At 46.1% G+C, this 22996-nt stretch overlaps 1 protein-coding gene across 1 annotated transcript in view; it reads left to right on the top strand.

The window, feature by feature from the left end:
* LOC135919776 (uncharacterized) overlaps positions 1-22996 on the top strand; it is a 77433-nt gene that overhangs the window by 27260 nt on the left and 27177 nt on the right. The window contains exons 10-14 of the mRNA XM_065453692.2: positions 3-183; positions 3950-4111; positions 4815-4952; positions 6696-6861; positions 9752-9816. Of these exons, the coding sequence (XP_065309764.2) occupies positions 3-183; positions 3950-4111; positions 4815-4952; positions 6696-6861; positions 9752-9816 (712 nt within the window). The remainder of the gene's footprint in view (positions 1-2; positions 184-3949; positions 4112-4814; positions 4953-6695; positions 6862-9751; positions 9817-22996) is intronic.

The raw sequence follows: 22996 nt of genomic DNA, 5'->3' as shown, positions 1-22996 counted from the left end.
AGGAAGCCCAAGGACGCCACGGCGGCTCTGTTTGTAGTATTCTTCCTTTTCGTGATCCCGTCCGACCCACGCAAAGTGGGAACCAGTCCGACCTTACTCACCTGGGATGTGGTTCAGAAGCGGCTTCCGTGGGGCGTCGTCCTACTCCGCGGAGGTGGATTCGCCATGGCTGAGGCCACAAACGTATGAACGTAGTCCGCTTCTTTTTCTTTCTTTTTTTCATTTTTAGGCGGGGGGGGGGAATGTTATTAGAGGTGTTGATACATCGACGAGCATCAAGAGAGACAGACATGTTCGTCCATTAGCCCACACAAGCACTGCTTTTACAACAATGATAATTAATCAATTCATCAATGCTATTTGATTTAACCATGCACTATCATTTCGGGGAGTTTATCGGTCATTGTTCTTCCTCTAAAAACAGTGCAGAATTGTACAACGGCAACGGGGCGGACGACATAGGGGCTGTGTCACCCGCCATCTTGTTGTTTCCCTGTCGGCTGCATTGCTTTACGGCGACAGCTGTAAGGGGCACTTCAGCTAGATTTCGCAGCGTCTTTCGCGTGTGTCATCGTCGTGTTTATTGTCGTCATCATTCAGCGGCAACAGAAGTCGCCAGAGAGAAAACAGTTTATCTCCAACTCAAGCGTCGTCGTGCGTCTTTGCCGTTGGGGTCGTGTCATTGGCGTGCCGTCGTCTTCACCGCCTTTGCCATCGTCCTGGTCGTCGTTCTTGTTAGGCCACTTAGTAGCGCTTTTGGTAACATGTAAGTTAAAAAAATAGAAATCTGTACAACTTTTAGGTGGAGAACGATGGCGGCTTAGCATAGAAAGTGTCGCTTTATTTGTGGCTTTCTAGCACTAGAACGTAGATGAAGTTTCAGGGACAGAGGCGTTGGTGATGGTACGTACGCTGCTGTTGACTTTCCTTGTTCATTCCTTCCTTGGCCATAAAAACTAGGAACTGATATCATGTCTGTTTTATTTTGACCTTGAACAAGCTAGGCCAACTTCGCGAGCTCAGTACACTGTTGAGAGTATTTGTGTTTACTGATGAGTTTCTTTTTCCTTTCGCTGCTCAATGATTCGCTTTACGCAAGCTTTGGTTTTATTTAAGTTACCAATAGTCAGCCTAGGCCAATAGAGGCCAACATTTACAGCATAAGCGTTCGGTTTTTCGGTGTTAAATGGGTAGTCACAGAACTCTCAAGTCATAAGGACTCTAGTGCTACGTCAGTTCACCGGTGGGTTTGCTTGCAACATTATCCTTATAGCACTAGCTTCTAACGAGCGATCTGAGCTGGGCAGGTTGAGCTGTGCTTATCTATGCAGATTAAACCAGTATGCTGCGAAAACATATACTCGAGAGATGACTTCCGAGAGATGTTCCCGGTGTTTGCCAACATTCGAAATCTTATTGCGCATGCCGCAGACTGCTTAAATGAGGAGAAGGACTTGTTGTGCTAGTTGGTGTTTCCTTGCCGACATAATGCAGCGGGAAGAAATAATTGCAAAGAAGAGACACAGAAGGCGCCACAGGTGCAACTAACAAATTTATTGAAAAATAAAATTATGATATGAAATGAAATTTATGACATCAGGCGCCCCTGTCTTGTGGAAAGTCCTATGCAGGACAAAGAGGCTGCTGCGTCGATGACCGAATGAGGGGGCATGCTAATAACCTGAAGAAGGACTTCACTGCGCATCTTTCATCGCACTGTAAAGCCTGCTCTTGTAAGCTGGTACTTCATGATGTGGAGATCCTGGGTGAGAAGTAAATATAAAACTGTGTGTGAGCTATTAGAAGCGTGTTACATAAAAAAACGTAGTGCTTGCGTAATCCACATTTCTGTTGTTTTGTTCAACGTGCAGCTTACTTTCTTTAGTTCTACCAAGTGATCTTGCCAGTCCTGATAATCACCCTAGGTAGTAGTAGGTGCACCTGCTTGTTGGGAACAGTATACATACCCTTCTCGCTGTCTTTCAAGTAATGTTGTTTGTAGCACCGGTGACATGTTCTGTGTCTCTTCTTTGTAATTGTGTCTTCGTGCTAGAGTAGGTCGGTATGCTTAAATGAGGATATAAAACTGAAAGGAGAGCAAGGACAGGACAATACCCCACTGTACGCGTGCGGCACCAGATAACGGGCTACCGATAACATCGTTACAATGTCTGTGCACTTCGTATTCCCCGTAATTTATGAAGTGGGCGTCAAGCTTCGCTACACAGGCGTGACCACCTCGCCGATAATGCGTGCTATATTTGTCTTATTGAGCTGCGAATTACACGCAGCATTCCTGCGAGGTCGCGCACTCGCTGCAGCGAAAATACGCGCTTTCAAGTTATTACAATTCACTTCACTAAATCTACCAGCTCGCTGTTCTTTGTTTCTGTAACCACTTGAGTGCAAGATATTTGAATGTCGGTGAACCAGCCACTTTTTCAAACAGCAAGAATACTTGCCTTTATATAGCATCCCTCGTAAAAGCAAACTTAACACTTGTATGAGCAGATTGTGGCGTGTCTGGCAAACAAACATCAATCGATAAATAGCTAAAATAACAAATAAATGAATCAATTTCAGACGCTATGGAACGTGGGTCCTCTCGATCCCGAGGTCGACGCTTAGTAGATCGCTATACAAGAACATCTGACATATATTTGCATGTACTAAGAAGCTGTAACTCTTCAAACTTTGCTACGCTTGTGTGAAGCGAAAAAAAAACAAAGATAATTTAAAAAATAGAATGGTTCTAAGACAGGGCTCAGTCTGAATCAAACTTGTTTAATGTGTTGCTTTTTACACATTTGATTCTTTTTTTTTTGCTTTTGGATATATAGAAAATTTCTCGAATGGCAGTACACTGCCAGAGTTGTAATTTTCAACGGTGATCCAGGTTAGAAAAGAGCCGGGCGTCAAGTCAAGAAGAGGGAAAAGTTTCTCTCTTCAGCTGTCCGTGTCTGCACGCTTAACTTTCTTCTAACATGAATCTCCTATAAACTAGCTCCACTTCCTGTTGTTCTAAGTTCGAACGGTGATGATGATTCGACGTGCAGCTGCGTCGGGATCTGCCGTGCGTAGGGAGCGCTATATTACTAATGGGTGACAACGGTTTCAGGGCATAAAGCAGTGGAGTAGCCACAGGGGGCTTGATTTCATGTATTGGTGTAGTTTAACGCTCCAAAGTAACGCACCGGCTATGAGGCGCCGTATCGGGGGCTCTGTATTAAATTAAACCACCTCAGACTCTTTCAAAGGCACCCAATCGGTGGTACGCGCGCGTTTTTACATTCGTCCCCATCGGAATGCGGTTGCTGCAGCCGAGTATCGAATACGTCAGCTCGTGCTCAGCGATATAAAGCCGTATAGCCACAAGTATTATTCATCCCTGTGAAAAGAATGAGAAACAGCTTACGAGCAGGTAACCCCGACCACCAGTCATCACCTCCGCAAGTGAAATTCTGTTTGCATGCGTAAGATGGGTAACTCCTGTGTTCACCACACCGCGCGGGCACGCGAAGGGCTCAAGACACCTCCAGGAAGGGCACCGGCCTAAGGAGGAAGTGTCGTTTGGGGTCTGGGTTCGACCCCGGGCTAACGCCAGACATTTGCCTCATTACGGAACGTCGCGTCTGAAATTCCCTAGTATGCCACACTTGGCTGCATTCCACGTGTTCACTTATACCATCATATAAATTCATTGGTCACTCTCTCTCTCTCTACCTCTCTCTCTGAGCACCCCTTCTCCTTCCCGTCAATGTGCAGCAGGCTGTAACATTCCTTGAAGTTGTAGCCACGATACTGGCATGAGAGCAGCAGCGCCGCAGTGTGGGCGCACTGGCATTGTAGAAATTGACTGAACATGAAGACATGATTCGCTATCGCCCGCACCACTTTAATTGTGTCTTACAAAAATGAACCTCTGAATGTTTGTCTTCGCGAACCGCAGGTTTCCGGTCTTTCGCGGTGGGTGGGCCACCAGCTGTCCTCGTTGGGCTTCATGTCGCCGCAGTGGATCATATTCGTCGTGTCCGTCATCGTGGCCTTCATCACTGAAGTGGTCTCCAACTCTGCCACGGCCACCATCTTTCTGCCTATCATGGCGCAGCTGGTACGCTGGCACATGCTCACACACACACGCAAAGGCGTGCTACGTAACAACAATGTGACAAAGAAAATAATAAAGCGCGCAAAATAGGGCATAGGCCAATTTTTTCAATGTATGCTAATTACGTCCTAATCTGTTTTTCTCCTAAGAATAGATGAAGTGATGCAATTATCGAAATAGGGCCGAATGGTAACAGCATGGTGTTGTGACCTGCAGTCTTTCCTCAGCTATCGATGAAGCTTAGCATTTTCTATATCATTAAATGTAAACGGTGTTGCTGGAACCAATACTCCTTCATGACATTCAGCTACTTGAATTTATGTTTCATGTAAGAGTGCTGAGTCATCAAAATATTGACGCCTTATTCTTTCCTACGAGAAAATGTGTAATGATTGCGAAGAAACAGGCGGCTGATCAGGCATACTTTATCTAGGGTAATTAAATAATTTTTCGGGTCGATTTTAGAACTACGTTCCCTTCTGCCACCGAAGTAGGGTCCTGACCCGCAGATTTAGTACTACACGACGGAACTGTCAGCGGAGTGGAGTATTCAGAATTAAAGCGTGCAATGCTCTTGCTTGTTCGAAAAATAAAGGGGTTTGGACACAAGTTATCCAGCTGTTACACGCACGAAAGAGAGGCCGCGGACGAAGCTGTCATCGATACGACTTTCGAATGTTAGTTTTGTGCCTTTTTTTCTTTGCAGGCAACCGACCTTCACATGAATCCTCTGATGATCATTGTACCTGTTGCGCTGTCCTGTTCCTACGCCTTTATGCTGCCCGTCGGAACGCCAGCCAACGCCATTGTCTCCAGTCACGCCAACATCTTCCCGGTCGAAATGGTAAGATGTGCACGGCATTGCTCAGACTCAGTGCTAGTTGACTAACTGTGCGAAGTCCTACCAAACTTTCTGACTTTATTTTGTCCTTCTATATTGATGTGCGATGGCGGAGGGGGGGGGGGGGGGGGGGCTGGTTATTACCTTCGAGTATGTACTGTTCTTTAGGTGTTGCACCTTACTAGTAAAATAAGGAAAACTATGTTCAGGTCAAGTTCGTATGGTGGACATTAGAGCTGAGGATCAACTATTGTAAGCGAGCTTAAGAGTGTCGTCTACGTTGGAGTACCAGCTTTTCGTTCGTTTGAAAAGAACGCGTCTACCAGTGAAAGGGGACAAACACTCTCCTGCAATCGCAGTTGAATGGTACTCGTTCTTATGAATTACTCAAGTATGAAAGACTTTGTGTATCCGCGATATAAAGTAGCGACATACAGAAATAAGTACCAGTCGGGAGATAGAAAGTCGGGTACGCCGTATTAGGGACGCAGCCGCAGTGGCCTACGTGAAACGTGTTGTGCGTGCTGCCGAGTTCATGGGCATTAGGGTGCATAAACGTCATAAGCAAATACACAAGTGACATTTATTCACACATTACAAAGCTTACATACTCAGCTTGTGATAGAGCTAGGGGCGAAGGGCAGTCGTACGGTCTAATCTTTCCAGTGTGTTCGCATCCCTATCTGAAGTGGGCCCGCCGTGGTCAAACGTGGTGGGCACGAATTGGCATCCCTCTATCTTGCTCCGGCTCTTGATGCCGTTTCTGGACCCAACGTGTGGAACGCGGGGGGGGGGGGGGAGGCGCCATAGCCGAGGAACCATCAAAATTCTGTAAAAAATTGCACACTTCTTGGTCTTATAACTACTGATGAGAACAGGCTTGAATTTGATGGATTATGTCTACTATGGCTGGGTGAGCTCTCTCAAACGCGATCACTCGATCCTGCTCGGATCGACAAACGTACTGCCGAGCTATGCCGAGCTCTACACCAAACGAGAGACAAATTTTAACTCCAATTGCGTCATGTGTCGCTCGACAACACCGTCATAAGATTCTGTGCGCGTGACTCACGCGCGTTAGAGTACTGGTTACTTTCCTGTACACGACGATACCAAAGTAAGGCATGTGGGTGATACGGTTGCAAAGATATAAGCAATAATAATATAACATGTTTTCGAGGGATGCATTACAGTTACCCATTATGCTGACCGAACTGAAAGACGCTTCATGTCAGAAAAGAGAAAGGCAGGCACCTATTTGGAGGGTTTAATAGTAGCATTTCAAGGCTTGGAAGAGAGTAATCTGGCGAGTGACAGGGGCTATTTAAAAGAACTGATAGACACTCGTCCAGCTATGTGCATGCTATGATAGCCAATAACGATTCTGAAAGTCTAATAAATCGCTTACTCTGCTGCTGGATGTAAGGTGTAAGAAAGCGTAAGCATTTCCGCCAATTTAAGTAGACGTAGCGCACGACAGATTGAAAATCGGCTATCTAGGATAATTTTGGCAGTTTGTTAGCCGTGTGTTTCATTTATGTCTGACGTATAACGACACTTGTTTGAGAATTCTACTCCCTGAAAATACTGAGGAACCTCAGTTACCAATACGGAACAAAGAACAACCACCGCCACCGCACCGCAAACAGGAACGGAACTAAGCAACAAACTATCTAACCACATTCCAAAAACTCGACCAACTCTGGTCTCTGTGCTCAACGATTACTTTGCGCCCTCTCCTCACAGATTCTCCCTGGTCTGGTAGTCAAGTGCATCTGCATCTGCATTATGCTGGTTAGCATCAACACGATTGGCATCGTCATCTTCGACCTCAACAGTTTCCCTGCCTGGGCCGTAGACTTGGATGCCAACGGGACTCTGGTGGCCATCTTGAACGGGACGATGGCTGTCAGCGGACACTAAACGTACGGTGACATTGTTGATGGACATCTCGCTGCTGGTGGACAAGTGTCATCGGTAAATGCCGACAAATGATCGTCGAAGCTGGACTTCGGAGATTGCTTGAAGACGAGACGGATAACCTACAATGTACAAAGAGTATGGGGCGAAGAGGGGAGCTATGAGGAAGTGTCGCCTACTGCTGCTTCCGTTTTAAGGAAGACGGGCGGCGAGCTTCCGAGACGTACGGGTTGGCTGTTATGCGCAGTCCCAAGCGCTGCCATCGAAACCACTGCCCACCTTTTCTTTCGGCGTTTCCTAATCCTGCAGAAAGGAGACGTCCTTTCTTCTTATGGGGCGTAAGGTCTAGCAATAGGTGCCATCGCTGAACAAGCAGAAGACTCACGTAATCGCCTCTACATTGTCAGCGCTTTTGAGCGCTCTTTATGCAGTAGGTTGTGATTTGTCGGACAGTTTTTATCGATTCATGGCAAACGTTAATGCGTATTTAGCTCCTGTGAGCCATGGTCCCTGAGTGCCACTGAAATAACGTGATCTCGTAGCTATTGTTGTTGAAATGATACAAATGGCATTTTGTGTACTCTTGAAACTGCATTTCTCCGTCACTGGTGTGTAACCATATGTACTAAACAGCATCATACGGTTCCACGGCATCGACACGGAACGGCGTGGTACCGCTTAACGGTAATCGTGCGGTGTATTCTCCGGTGTTTGTGTTTAGTGTGTCTGTACTACATTATCGGCACAGTGGTGACCTCGTATATGTGGCTTTAGTGTAGCCATAAAGCTCAAATTGAAGACGTGTTCATGTTAAGAGTAAAAACATGCAGATCTGACGATAGGGAAATATAAAAGAAAATAATGCTGCTTCGGCAACACTATCTCATAGTTAGGATTTTGGAAATGCATGTAAGCATGAACAGCTTGCTGATGCAACCTGTTAACAGGAAGCACTAGAATATTGTGTATCGTATGTTTTTTCGCACCCAAATACCAAAGGCCGTTGTCAAATGCCTGTAAACCTTGATCTCCTTGATCATTTGCTTTATGTCCATACACTTAATGAATGAAAAGTGGCCTGAAGAATGGACGACATAGCATTAGCCCTGTGTGGCGCATTGACTTTTTATCATGTATAAAGCTAAAAAATTGGCGTTTCAATCACTTGATTTCTGTCTCTTTGTCTCCTTACTGAGATAGTCTTTAACCTGGCATGGGCGATGATGACCCGCCCACCGTGCAACACCGATTTATTTCGGGCCCAGCAAATGTTGCTTCATCATCATCACCATAGTACCCAACAAGCAATGTGCTTCACTGCAAATGCATCCAGCGTCTGACAGTACATTGTTGCGGCGTTAGAGCGGCTTATGCGCTCTCAACTGGCCTGCGAGAAGACTGGCAGTTTATAACTTCTTGCTGGGTAAGCTGACGCATCGCTATGTTAGAAAAAGTTGCCTGTATGAAAGGACGAACACAGGGAAAAAACGAGGTAGACGAAAACGTTTTTTTTCTTTGTTCGTCCTTTCATACGCGCAACTCTTCCTAACAAAGAAGGCTGGCCTTGCCGGAATGGCCGCTCTTTAGTGGACACTAAATGCCAGAATGGTGCTTACTTAAACATCAGTACGCGCTAGGAACACTGGGCACTCGGATTTAATGTGCCCATATATGCCAATTTGTATGTTTAAATCTTCAATCTTAATGCAGATGCATGAGGGTAGAAATCAAAAAAGGGTCGATGGAGGTTTTAATGAAGAAAATTAAGGAGAAGTCGGCTGGGAAAGCGTGTTTCTAGCCTGCTATACTCCTCACCGGGTCGAGCGAAATGGGATCGAGAGATGGGAAAAGGGTGAGGTGAAAAACAGGTCATGATGCAGTCAACAGCGCAATGACCTATACCACACAGCGTCCAATACGCGGTATGCGCACTATACACTAACTATATGCAGGTGGCCTCGAATTGGTTGTCCTGTGGCAACTTCGAAAACCAATGCTTACTCATTACCGAATTCTCATGGAGTGGTAAAGGAATGGTAACTAGTGCTTCACTAAGGACCACCCTGCATGAGAACATGTAACGCGCGGTCGTAAGGGGATGATAAGATCCATCGAAATCAATGGTCCTGTTAGGCAGTCGTGAAATTAGCTTAAAGGAAGTGGGTGCCATTTAAAAAGCAAGCTATAGTCATGGGCTGGTTGGGGAATAATTTTCACTTGGAGCCTCAATGCGTGACAATAGACGAAATACAGAGGCAGACAGACAGACAATAAACGTTATTTGGTCCTAATGGACTACGTTGTAGTAGCGGGCCGTACCCGCGCCGGGGGCGGAGGACCGTGATCTTCAGTCCTCTCGTGGGCCCTTTGGACAGCCCGAAGCTGGACTTTGAGGTCTTCGCTCTTGACGGCTTCTTCCCAATCTTCTTGCCTGTTGGAAGACGAGTGATGCAACGCAGAACATTACCAAAGCATGTGGTTCAAGGTGGACCATTCCTCGCCGCAGTCGGGGCATCGGGGATCCACAACCGGTGTGTAGTGGCTCAGCCTGGATAGAGACGGAAAGGAGCCCGTCTGCAGCATTCTCTGCACCGAGGCCTGGGGTCTGCCTAGCTTCGGGTGAGGAGCCGGAAAATGCCTGCGTCCCAAAAGGTAGTGAGCAGTGATGTCGTGAAAAGTGAGCAGCGGGTCCGGGGTTCGGTCGATCTCCTTCGAAGCTGGGCCCCCCGGACCGGCGCGGTTCAAGAGACCTCGCGCCTGGTCATGGGCCAGCTCATTGGAGTCGATCGAGCCGGGGGAGACGTTCCGACCCATGTGAGCCTGGAACCAAGTGATGACGTGACGGGCCCTGCCTGGTTTGCGGGTCCTCAGCACCGCCACAGCCTCGGCCAAGACCGAGCTGGCGAGAAAGACCATCGCCGCCGACCTGGAGTCCGTGAAGATCTGGGTGCGCCTGGGTTCGCACAGAGCCAGCGCCACTGCGATATTTTCTGAGGTGGATTTTTTTGCGAGTGTTGGATAAACGCTACATTCAGGATCTTGCCCTGGGGTCAACCACCGTGGCCGCGTACGAGTTTGATCCGGGATGCTGCGCCGCGTCGACAAAAAACGCGAGCTCTGGGTTCTGCAGGGCAGTCTTGCGTTCTCGGGCCCAGGCTCCGCGCCGGGCCTCGTTGTGTTGTGGGTGAAGGTTCCTCAGAAAGGAAAAAAACTCTAAAGGCGTCCCTTTCGCCCTGGCAGAGCGGGACGGCGCACAACACCTCGTAAATGAGTAAAGAAAATGTAACACGAACTTTAGAACTATATCACTTCGAAACCAGCAAAAGTTCATGCCACTCATATGAAAAATGTCAAAGCAGCGAAATGAACAAGTTGAGCACAAATATTTCAATTAAAATTTGTCATTCAAGAACCTTGTTTACATTTTTGTATATGTGCAACGGCCAGAGAAAAATATCATTTACGCTGTCCGTTCCACTGTATTGCGCAGGAGCAGCTGTCACCGATCGTGTATTTTGAGTATTTTGAGTAATTGCACCGAAATTATAGTCGCAACAGAGAGCGCATATATAGAAAGCGGGAGTTCTGCAAAATATACGAGGGCGAATCAAATGAAAGTGAGCCAATGCGAATACATGACAAAAGCGGTACTTGTTTAAAAGTAGTGTCATGAGCATTTAGACATATGTCCCACTGACTAACGAGTCGAGTGAATTCCGTCTCATAAAACTCCTTGCGTTGCTGCTTCAAAAAGTCTGTAACTGACGATTTCACGTCATCGTCCGACACGAATCTGGTTCCCTTGAGTTGTTTTTTCAATTGCCCTAAAATGTGGAAGCCGCTGGTCTGGCCTGTATGGCGGATTTTGCAGCGTTTCCCACTTGAACTTTGTCAGTTTTGTGTTAACTACATTAGCGACGTGAGGACGGGCATTGTCGTGGAGAAAGATGACCCCATTCCTGAGTATTCCACGTCGTTTGTTCTTGATTGCGACACGCAGCTGATCCGGCGTTTCACAATATCGGAAACGATTGATAGTCTCTCTCTTCAGCTCTCTGGTTCACATCTTCAGCTCTTCTTCAGCTCTCTAGGTTCAGCAAATTCTATCAGCAATGGCCCCATGACGATCGAAAAAAAGTCAGCAACACCTTTCCGGCGGGAATGACGGCCTTTGCTTTCTTTGGGGGTGGTGAATTCGAATGTTTCCACTGTAAGGTTCACCGCATTGTTTCAGGCTCCTAGTAGTAGCACCAGGATTCGTCCCCGGTCACAATTGCAGGCAAGAAGTCGTCACCCCTATTGCGATACCGGGTCACACGAGTCAAGGCATGCCGAACCTCTCCGTCTTTTGGCGGTGGTTCAAAACTTTGAGCATCCGTTGAGCATACAAGAGCAGATTATGGCGTGAATTATGATTTGAACTAAACCGTGACTGATGTTCACACGCTCTGCAGTTCATCGATGCTTATCCTCCGTTCTAGTCTAATTAGCTCATCAACCTTTGAAATTAGGTTGGAGGTGATTGCGCGGTGGCTTTGGCCCGGTCTTGGATCGTCTTTGCAACTTTCGCGTCTTTTTTGTAACCGTTTACTCCAACGCTTCACAGTGGCAAATGAAATGCAATGTTCAACGGACACGGCACCGATACGGCGACTAATTTCTTTTTGGGAAACATCTTCAGCTCTCAAAAACCTCACCACACCACGCTGTTCAACTTTTGGAGCGTCCATTATGTCACGCAACCATGTTGGACACAGTGTACGAGAACATTAAAGAAGATGTATCTTCATACCTGTGTGCCACTTTAGTAAATGACAGATGCCTGTGTGGTACGCGCATGCCTCGCAGATAACGAAAGGAACCATTATTGAGCAAGATGGGTTCTCTCACTTTCATTTGACTTGCCCTCGTACATCAGAAATGCGATACAAAATACAGCATATACAAACGCGAAGATGAAGCTTGAGAAAAAGCAAGAAAGTGTCCCTGGAAACGAAGTATGCACAAATACTCGCAACAAGATATGTAAATGTACTTATAAGTCTCCAATAAATCTGCATATCTAAGAAAAGGTTAGTCTATATAATGCGTCAAACAAGAAAAAAAAAGCATGTTGCGCAATACAGATTCACAGAACACAACATCCTCCAGGAATGCGCCTGGATTATCCACATAATGGCTATCGCTATAATATATTAAGAGTATCCGGCAAATTAAGCGTCCTGCTGCCCATTACTTTCCGCAAAGGAAGAAGTAACAAAATCAAACTTTCACCATGCGACAATTCTCTGCGCGCAACAATGTCTTTCTTTTTTCTTTTGTATTTATAATATTATAAATATTTATAATATTTGTATTTATAATATTATAACATTAAATATTTATAACATTAAACCCACAAAGTTCCGGAATTGAAAATCTAAAGCACGACTTTGGAAATGTCAGTGCACCTTTCGCATCAAAAGCTCATGAGAATTTTATACCCATAAAGTTTCGGAATTGATATCCATGCGCTCCGTAGATTCTGCGGCCACCGCGAGATGTCGCGACGAGCCCGTTCGCCATCAAAACGCCCTTGAAACTTCGTGCTCGGATGGGGCTCCGTGCGTTATGTGACTTCCGGTGCATGGGCGCTGCAGCGAAATCCAGCCCAAGTTCGCAATGTTCGCACTGAAATCTATTTTTGAGTTTGCAAAATACATTCTAGTCAAAATCCAGAACGATTTCCGGCGCCGAGGGTCATTTTGGTCGGCGGTGCACGACAGCACAAAATTTCGGGGGAGGGGGCTGAAGCCCCATAAGCCCGCCCCGCCCCCTCTGACTACGCCCCTGCTTAATAAACAGGTAAACAGGTAAACAGGTGGGCTTTCTTCCCTTTTTTAATTTTTATTTCGTTTTAGAGGAGAACGCATCCTTTTCTGTACTTACGTGGTTAATACAGGCACAACAATAAATCAACAATCATAGTAATATTGACTTCGTTCCATGCTGAATGTTATTCGCGGCCACCAGCACGCCGATGAAATACGAGTGCTAAAACAATAAAATTATAGCGATGACTCACGGTTGCGGTACAGACTACAGTGCGCAAGACAGAGATTTAGCTTGCCTGTAAATGCGTTAAGATAGGCGTAATACTGGGAGTCCACAGATTTGTGCGGCAGTGACGACGCTTGTGGTGGCTTCTTGTGACGCTTTGTCCAACCACAATTCGTTAGACAGGTTATCGCTTTACATGAGTGTTCTTGCCGAAGAAAAATGAAAAAAAGGGGGAGGGGCTACGTATTAACCATTACATCACTTTCGAGACACAATACCAGCCGCCACGTATGCTTACCTAGTGCAATAACAAGTTTCTGTTCTCTCTGGTTAAACGATGCGCTACCACGCAGTTGGCACCACCCACCCGGCCGCTCACGTTTGCGCGTCCAGTAAGCTGGTATTCCGCAAAGTTCAGTACATTTACGGATAAGCTAAAATTCCCTAATTACGGAGTTTCCGCTGATAGATATGCAGTTCTAGCTTAGGAAATACTGGGGTACTCTAAGACATCAGTGCTGTTGGGGACACCTGCTGAAGCTTTGTTCAACACGTGGTTCAACCACACCGCGATAATGCCATTTTTGTGCTCCAGGGTACACTCGCCGATGGCGATAGGTCAGTCACAGTCACTGCCGACACCCTTACATCCACAGATGAGTGGAACGGGGTCGTTGAAATTTTAGTCTTGTGCTGTCTAATTGAACTCGACGCCCCAAGGTGCCGCTACCAGCGCTCGGCGTCTCCGGTATTTCGTCACAAGTCATTCACGAACCGGTCTAGAGTTCACTAATAATATTTGAGTAAACGCACGAAAAAGCAGAGATTTTGACAGGAAGAATGCTCACCTACAACTGAGACTAACTAGAAAAGAATCCCACCATTTCAGGAATCAATACCGCCTCCAGTACACGCCTTTTAATGGCCAAACAGGCAAATATTTTCCAATAAATGCCGGTTGTTAATGAGCGCCTTTTCTGTAGAATTTTCGGCCTTTCCGCATTATACCACATAGCGCTCAAGATTACTCTGATGTCTGCCTAACTTGCCCAGCAAATTACCTATACTATTGTCCGATAATCCAGCGGCAAGAAAGAAAATGCAGGATAGGAAGAAAGAGAGCGGAGTAAACGATCTGGTTTTATGAAACGCGCTGTTCGCAGCCTATGCCGGTGCTTTTTGATGCTGATAAAGTGGCAAGTTTCATTTAAATGATAAAATGCTTAGTCCTTCATAGCATGTAATAATGAACTAACTACCAGCGAGTCATTTTATTGATCAAAAGGTGGGCTCTCTGTACCGCAACTATGGAGAACGGTACGCGGTCTCCTGACACTCCCCGTACAGCGGTTGCCATTCAAGGCTCTTGCCCTCTCTCAAAAGAGACCGTAGATTGACGTGGCAGAGGATTTCTGCGCGAGATTATCCGACCAGCTCACAGCTCACAACATTTCAACGGTTTCGAGTAGTTTCCCCCACCACGTGATCACCGCATGGATTTACCATTCTCAATCCACGAACTTAAGGCAGCATTAGCTTTGTGTGGCCGTGCATCAGCGCCAGGACCTGATGGAATTTTCTACTGAGCTCTGTGTAATCTGGGTGAGCGAGCGAGAGGTGCTCTCCTTGAGCTGTACAACGAATCTTGGAGAGATGGTGCGCTACCAACAAGCTGGAAGACAAGTCGCCTTGTTCCACTGCTGAAGCCTGGCAAGTCGCCGTTGGAACTCTCGTCATATCACCCGAACGCTTTGGCAAGCTGTGTGGGCAAAGTAATAGAGAGCATGGTCCTATCACGCCTGGAGTGGCACTTGGAGTACCACAACACCTAGCCGAATGCCATGGCGGGCTTTCGACGTGATCGATCATCGATCGATACGTCGTCGACCTGGTCACCTACATTCAGCATGAGAAATGCCGTAAGCGTCTCTGCGCTTCTTTGTTCCTCTACGTCAAAGAGGCGAAGGACAACGTTACGCATGAAGCCATCCTCTCTACTCTCACAGACGTAGGAGTGGGTGGTCGGATGTTTCAATGGATACGGAGCTATCTCTCCATGCGATCCTTTTTTGTAAGCACCGAGGAAGGCCATACTTCTCTACATTATAGCTGCCGCGACGTCCCCAGGACGGTGTACTTAGCCCTGTGCTATTTAATCTAGCTCTAATTGCTCTCCTTGAGCACGTGCTAAGCACAGTCAGGTTATCAATGTACGCGGATGACATCTGCATATGGACGTCTGCAGTAATAAGCCTACAGTTGCGAGCGAGAATTCAGAGAGCCGCCACCTAAACTGCTATCTACCTCCTTAATCGAGGCCACGATAGCAATCGCTAGAGACCACCTTGTCAAGACCCACATTGAAATTAAAGTACTCAGGACCCATATAAGGCATCTAGCCAGGACTCCTCGTCACCATTTAGCCTCTCTACCAGTGAACAGGCCACACACATCTTTCAGCCAAACGATAACCGCATATGATGAATCATTGCCAGCTTGTTTCACTCCGGCTGCGAGACCTTCGATCCCTCCATGGTGCCTCGCTCAGCCAAAAATCAACCTCGCAATACCTGGTATCTCGAAAAAAGCCGATCTGTGATCACCAGCCCTTAGACAGCTCACGCTACTATATTTGTACGAGAACTACCGTGACTCTACGCATATTTACACTGATGGATCTGTCTTTCCAAGCAGCTCCGCGGCGGCAATCGTCATACCAGCGAAAGCTACAACAATCAAATTTAAGACGACCCACGCGACAACATCGATGGCAGCAGAGCTCGCAGCGCTCTTTACTGCCTTTCATCACATTGGTGATGAACCGCCACACAAATGGACAATATTCTGCGATTCGAAGGCGGCACTGCAGTCTCTACTGTCACCTTTACGATGTGGACCGCCCGAGCAGCTAATATTTCACATTACGGAGTCGCTACACCGTATAAGTGATGCAGGCCATGAAATAACCGTCTAATGGCTTCCAAGTCACTACGAGATTATCGGCAATGAACGGACCGATCAAGCTGCCCGCTCAGCCCATATTGAGGAGCCCTACGTACCACTCCCACTTACTAGAACTGACGCAGCACGGAAGCTCCTCCTGCTTGCTCGGCAGTGCACCAAGTCGCAATGCAATGAGCCACATTTAAGAAATACTCGACTGTACTCCCTTGATCCGTCTCCGAGAGTCATCACAGCTTCACGTGGAGACGCCACGCTCTTGTATCGACTGTGGCTGGGCGTTGCCTTCACCAAAGCCTATGCATTTTGCGTAGGGATGACCGACACCGCAACCTGTGACCACTGCGGCCATGACGAATCAATTGACCACATTTTGTGCGCTTGCCCGCAGTACAGTTCACAGAGTGAATGCCTTCGCCACGAACTTGACCAACTGGGCGGCCAACCGCTATCGGAAAAAAGTATTCTACATCACCAAAGGGACCTAACGCCACAGAAGAAGGCCGTGCAAGCGCTATTGCGCTTTCTGCGATCTACCGGCCTTTGCGACCGTTTTTAACTGGAACGCCTTTTGTACGTGTGTGTCTCCATGTGTACGTGTTTTTTTTTTTCGTTTTCCTCTCTGTCATCATTCTAACCCCTATCTCCAATCCCCTGTGTAGGGTAGCAAACTGGAGACTGATATCTAGTTAACGTCCCTGCCTTTCCTCTTCAACTATTTCTCTCTCTTTCTGTACCGAGCTGGCTACTACAAATATTTATACAAATCCAACTCCTTTATTGCAAAAGCTCTTTTTTTTTCTGTAGCATCAGGGGAAGAATATGCGAAATCTTTAGAAACTACGAAAAATTAATGGGATGAGCAGCGTACACGCAGGTTTCCTCCATTGCGCTACGGCCCACAGTAAAAAGATATTCGCGAAATTGAGCGAAATTGCGTCTTTCTTTTTGTATTAAAGTGACGGAAAGTTATAGTTTATGAAACAGGGGATGTTGTAAACGATATAAATCCTTTGGTTAGCACTCGAAGAGTCTTTCGGGAGTAGAATGTCTGTCAAAGAGAGCGCTGATTTCCTTCAACACCCTCCCTCAGTCTGTACGCTACTACTACTACTACTACTACTACTGCTTCTACTACTACTACTACTACTACTACTACTACTACTACTAGCTAATACTTGTATTTTCTTAGCTATTTTATTTTCTAAGAAAACAACCTATGAAATGTATAATTGACGGAACCACTTATTTAAGTCCCAAGAAGCGACACTCAATTAACGCCTGTCTAACGTAGGCGATTGCTGCCAATCATAGCTAAGTCATATGTTTTCACATGGCGTGACGTTGTTGTGAATGGATGGGCCAATAAAATAGCCTTTGAAGGATACGATCTTTGAGCATCTGTTAACTCGTCGGGCATTTGGATGGAGAAAAAAAATGCGCGGCGAAGCGAAGATTAGGCAACGCCACCGTCGAGGCTGGAGGCGACAGCGCATCGCTCCAATAGCGCTCACGGAGAGGGCGCACCTCACGCTGACGTCGCATCGTGACGTCGTTCGGATGTTCACGTGGCTTGTCGCGCCCCGTCAGCCCCTTCTGCGCCACGCCGACTCTTGGGGGCGCGGACTTCGAGCGCGGGTCGTGCATTTATCGGCGCCAAAAGCCGCGACGCTCAGCAGGCGCGACAGATGTCGTGGGCGCCGCGTTGTGCTTGGTTCAGGCGAACGGCGGTTCCGACGCATCAGTCGGCATTGCTCGTCGCTCGGCAATAAGCAGAGCGAGTTCGACGAGCAGTTGAAATCACTGTGCGCGTACCTAACGGGCAGGACGGCGAGGACCGCGCGAGCAGAAGCCAACGGGCGTCAGTGAGTAAGACGTGCCGCTGCACTATTTTGCACACGGCATCCAATTGTCGCGAGACGCAGCGTTAATAATTCCTTGCGCCTCTTAGTCACCACATCAGAATCGCGTCAAAGAGGAATGCTACTCGATGTGCTTAGGAAGGTTTACTGCACGCCCACGTCCAGGTGCTCGGGAGCGGGTGTTAATCGTTGCAGCGACAGCGACATCTACTAACAACAGCGACACGGCCTAACGGTGAGCAAGAACACTTGAGAATAAATAGGTCTGAACAAAAAGCAATAACGGCTCAAGTATATAATTACAATCCGAACCACTCGATATGCTAATTAACACCCCCTTTCTTCTTTCTTTTTTTTCTTTCTTTCTTGCTTTATTTTGCGAATGTACTCGAATGAAAATTCTTGCCGAAATTCAGACGAACATTGCTATTGAAATTAGAATCACTCCGTTTCTGTCATTTTAGGCTCCCTTAACTTTTCTACTGTATATGAACTCGAAATTATATCGGGACCTCCTTCGTATAATGTTTCCTTGTACTGTAGCTTGTCCATCGATAACAAAAACTTAAGTAATTCATTCATTCGTTCAGAGGTATTGACTTCAGTACTTCGCCTATGCTCCTGGGAGTCCTATCGAGCCTGCTGCTGACAACTGCGAAAAGAGTCTACTATACTTCGTTGGTATCCGAGGTGTTTGAAGCAGCAGCGTAGTGTGTGTTACTGGTCTCGCTCGACTCCTCGCATGATTATTGTACATACCTGAAGGAATTTCTTTTTATCATTACACACGTTCACTTGAGAAAAGGAGTAGCCGGTGCCGCCTAAAGGCACCAACATCTTCTACATATGAGGTATTAAAAAAAAACAAGATTAGAGTAAAAGTGCAACTTTCTAGTAACGGTCACCTAAAAGTAAGAGTAAGACAAATTTGATTTAGGCTAAGAAAGTGTATATTTCTTCATATTTGCCTCGGAGATGCTATTTTCTTTTCTTTGTAGAATTCTTTATGCATGCTCTAGTGCATTTTAGAGTCATCAGAATTTCGATGATGGCTTTGCACTAACGCATCCGGTCATCGCTGTTTTGCGGACCTCGACATCAGTTCTCCAAAAACCTGCGGCACGGAAAAATCTCGACTAAATTTTGATCTGGCTTCGGCATTGGCGGCAACGGGGGACGCTAATTTCATATAGATCGCTATGATCAAATACGATCTACTAGGGATGTTCAATGCGCTGCCGAGAAATAGTGTTCTTTGTCAAACCATAATCTAAGAACAAAACGACTGATTTTCCATGTTTTACCTGCATTTTAGAAAGTTATCATACACAATGACGGAATGCGCTTACTCTCCTGATGAAAAATAAAAAAAGTACATTCGATACTCCTTTGGAAGGGGAGAGGTGCCCTCGAGGAGGGAATTAAATGTGGAAAAGCGCTTACTACTGCGAAATTACCTACCAGCACTCCCTTTGTTTCTTCGGAATATATGCTCTGCCGGAAATTACAATGCATCGCTGGTTATCGACCTTTCTCAAGCACTTCCTTTTAAAGGCTTTATTCTCTATGTAACCGGGCACGAAACTGTGGGGTGTTGAACTATAGTAAACTCTCTGTGTCGCGTCCACTCCCACCTCCGAAAAAATCCAATTGCCGATTTCATTTCCATAGTTTCGTAACAATATGCAAGAATTCTACTTGACACGTTTCCTGTTACAGATATCGCCCCTTCAGTTATTTATTTATTTATTTATTTATTTATTTATTTATTTATTTATTTATTTATTTGATCGTCGACCTGCGTAACAAAAACTTCTGAAATAGCTTTTCTTTTGCATCGACAATCGGAGGCAACTGCCGTGACTGGCATTTTTATGCGCGTCTAAGAATAACGTATACCGCTAGACGAAAATGCACCTGAAGTTTAGCACTGTGAAATTTCATAGGTGCTATTATAACATTTCGTTCTATGTGTTCGGGAGAAATGAATGCTACCCTGCGAACGCGATCGTGTTCGTGAGGTCGTCGCCCTGCACTCGCGACCTCGGCGTACGCGTACGCCGAGGTCGCTCTGCTCGGTATGCAGAAAGGTGCGTTCGCTACAAATCGCAAAGGACTGCATGGCGTGCGGTCACGTGCTTATGCGCCCGCGTGAGACAACCGAGAGTATAGTGGCGCGGCCTACCCAACACGTACCACATTAAAGAGAGAGGGAAAGCACAGAACGAGGACGTTTTCTCATACGTTGTCCCGCGCTGTTTTGACTCTCACAAGCAAACCGAATGAGCCTATACTGGAGTATGAAGGCTGTAGAAAGAAGTACTTAATCTATCTCGTGATAGTAAAGGATGCCGGGTAGGAAATACGCGCAGCCTGCAACTGCGAATGCAGGAGAGTGTGCTTCACTCATTCGTCTTTACGTCGGGGTATGCTAGCATTCGAAATTTAGAAAACCAATTGAATCAAAACTGCCGTTCGATTCCTACTTAATTCGAGGATGCATACATATAATTTGCAGAATATTCGTTTCTTTCGAATACTGTAGTGTCGAGGCTACAATATCGCTGTAAATGGAGACTGTATCGAATTATTCTGCTGCGCGAGAACTGCGGCTGCTGCGCAAGTGCACCAGTTCCCGCGTGCATGCATGCGTGGGGCTCATGCATTTACAGCCATATTCATTAACAGTGGCTAGCTCTTAGGCAGTCCATATACGAATCTCTTGTTCCGATTCTTCATTTTGCCACTTTCTAGCTAAATAATGTTTGCGCACCTTTAAAGAACAGTGTGTTGTGTTGCAGCATCACGCTTCTCTCTTTCAACAAACACAGCAGGCTGTTTCACCGGTGCCATTGTCATGGTGCCACAGATAACTGAAAGCAGTTGTTAGTCACTTACCAGCGACTCAGTTGTCCTCTGCGGTATGATTCAATGGCTGATCAGCAACATGCCCGCCAACATGTCTTTCTAGGCCACCTTTTCATTAAATGGAGCCTAACGTGAAAAATATATTCAGCTGCAAGAGCAAGTCACTCTTGCGCAATACCAGCGCAATACCAGGCTACTCTTACAGTAACATGCCACCGTGTAGTTCCCGCTCCAGTTCGTCCTGTCGTCATGGATTTAGTGGCCATCTGCTCAAGACTGGTTCATTTTTATTCATTTTAGTTTCGAAATTTTTCAATGCGTCACAGCGTAACGGTCCAAATACCAGAAAACACATTGAAGTTCGTTACGTCACACTGATTTACCGGCGCTGAGGTTCCTGCGCGAAATTATAAAAGTGGCAGTGTAGCCTTAATTAAATAAAAAATTATTCGAAAGCTTACTTTGTGACATAAGACGTTTGGTGTACGCAAGCATTTCATTCATGTTGTCTTCGTGTAATCAACTTATTACCGTGAAATCGACAAAGATGCAGTTTTCAAAGAGGATTGTGTCGGTTTAAGATTATATAGCGTTTTGTTTAGCCTACCTCTAGTGTTAACCATACCTCTAGCACTACAATAGGGTGGAGAACTTCCTCCAGCTGATAATGATGTCGTTGTGATGATGACAATAACGTTAACGTTTTTGAAGCAATAGAATCCTAGAAAAAACAAAGTCTGCACTTAGAAAAACTTCCCAAGAATATCCCCGGACAGCGTACAAGCCTCAATCACCCAATTCCTTCCTTTTTATTCAACTATAGACAACATTCAATATAAACAATACATATATATTATTCTCACAAAATCAGTGCCTCAAGATAGCCGCCCATCCTTGCTCTCGATCAGTTTACGACGGTAGCTTATTGTTCCGTATTGGCAGCTGTTCTCAGCAAAGCGGAGCTGTACGCACCTGCATGCACTTGTGCAAGATGAAAAAAAAAGGAAAAAAAAAGGGACAGTTGAATGAGGTTGGAATGCATTTCTTTTTCCGCAGTCGTGCAACCAGATGACGTAATCTGCGATGAATAAAACAGAGGGTTACGGGGAACGGTGGAACACCTCGGCAATGACTTTCAGGCTTCGCGTCGACTGCATAGGTGAAGAGCGGGTGCCGAGCTTTCCGTCCCGACCGGCGGAGGCACTTCGTTCTGCGGAGGAACGATCAGTGGGACGGTCGCGAGAATCGTTTCTGGCACAGTATAAGACTCCGCCAGCTTGCACGAAAAACTTACTAGGACTTCATATGTGTGACGTCATTAGGGTCGCAATTGACCCTGATGCTGGCGCGAACGAGAAGGGCGAGAAAGAGATGTTATTTATTACGCTATATATAGGGTGTCTCAACAAATATAAGTCAAGCTGTTCAACGAAAAAAAAAAATTTAGGAAAGAACACGGGGCGAGAAACAATTATAAGACGCACGCGGTTGGGTCGTCCGAGCTCTGACGTGCGAACCGCGTACGACTTGTAACTGTATCTTGCACCGTGTTCTTTAACTATTTGTTTTTCGTCGAATAGTTTGGCTAACGTTAGCTGAGACCCATGGTTTGAGTGCCGAAGCGCCGGCAGTATGACGACTCGGTACTAGCTCCTTAATTTGGCACGTAGACATAACGTATATATAGACCCCATGAAATTATCCACGAACACGGGAACCTAAACATTATTAGCTCCGTTTCGAAATTTATCAACTCATGGAGGTGTAATTAACTTTGCAGCAGCTTGAACTTCGCGCGAGGGCGGCTGAATGATTAAGAGGGACTGAAATATGCGATCTTCTTTTTCTGCAGTGCTTTCCGTATCTGTAGTTAACAAGGAGGAAATACTCAATGCAATTCTTGCCGCAGTACGTACTTTTACTGAGTTCTCAGTGAAATGCGTATCTACCCGTTAACGAGCTCACCGAGCGCACGGATATTCAAACTTTCTACATCTTGAACTGGCAGTTAAGTAAAGTTTAGCGCCCAAGCATTAGAAAGGTCTCTGCGGGCATCCAGAGTATCTCTTTGTTAAGCGAAGTACGGCTGCTACCTACTAATAAAATTGTAACAGTGTCTACTTTTTTAGCGATATTCATCTTCTATAACTGGGGCACCATTGACCACGAAGGCTTTGCGTCAATATATGCTTCATCATTTGAGCATGGTCTGAGTACTACGCTATGCTCAGATATATAAAAAAGCTTGAGCCTGTTGGGGGCACATATTATTTACTTGCCTCTACTAAATACAGCTCCATTAATTCGTGATGTACATCAATTTATACTTTTTTCTTTTTGCTAACAAACAGTGCCACATATGCCTTCACGTTGGCTAGTGCAGTGTGTCTAGTTACG

Source organism: Dermacentor albipictus, chromosome 2 (assembly GCF_038994185.2).
Source record: "Dermacentor albipictus isolate Rhodes 1998 colony chromosome 2, USDA_Dalb.pri_finalv2, whole genome shotgun sequence".
In the NCBI taxonomy this organism is placed as follows: domain Eukaryota; kingdom Metazoa; phylum Arthropoda; class Arachnida; order Ixodida; family Ixodidae; genus Dermacentor; species Dermacentor albipictus.
The sequence above is the reverse complement of the archived record's forward strand: the minus strand, read 5'-3'. Positions and strand labels throughout refer to the sequence as shown.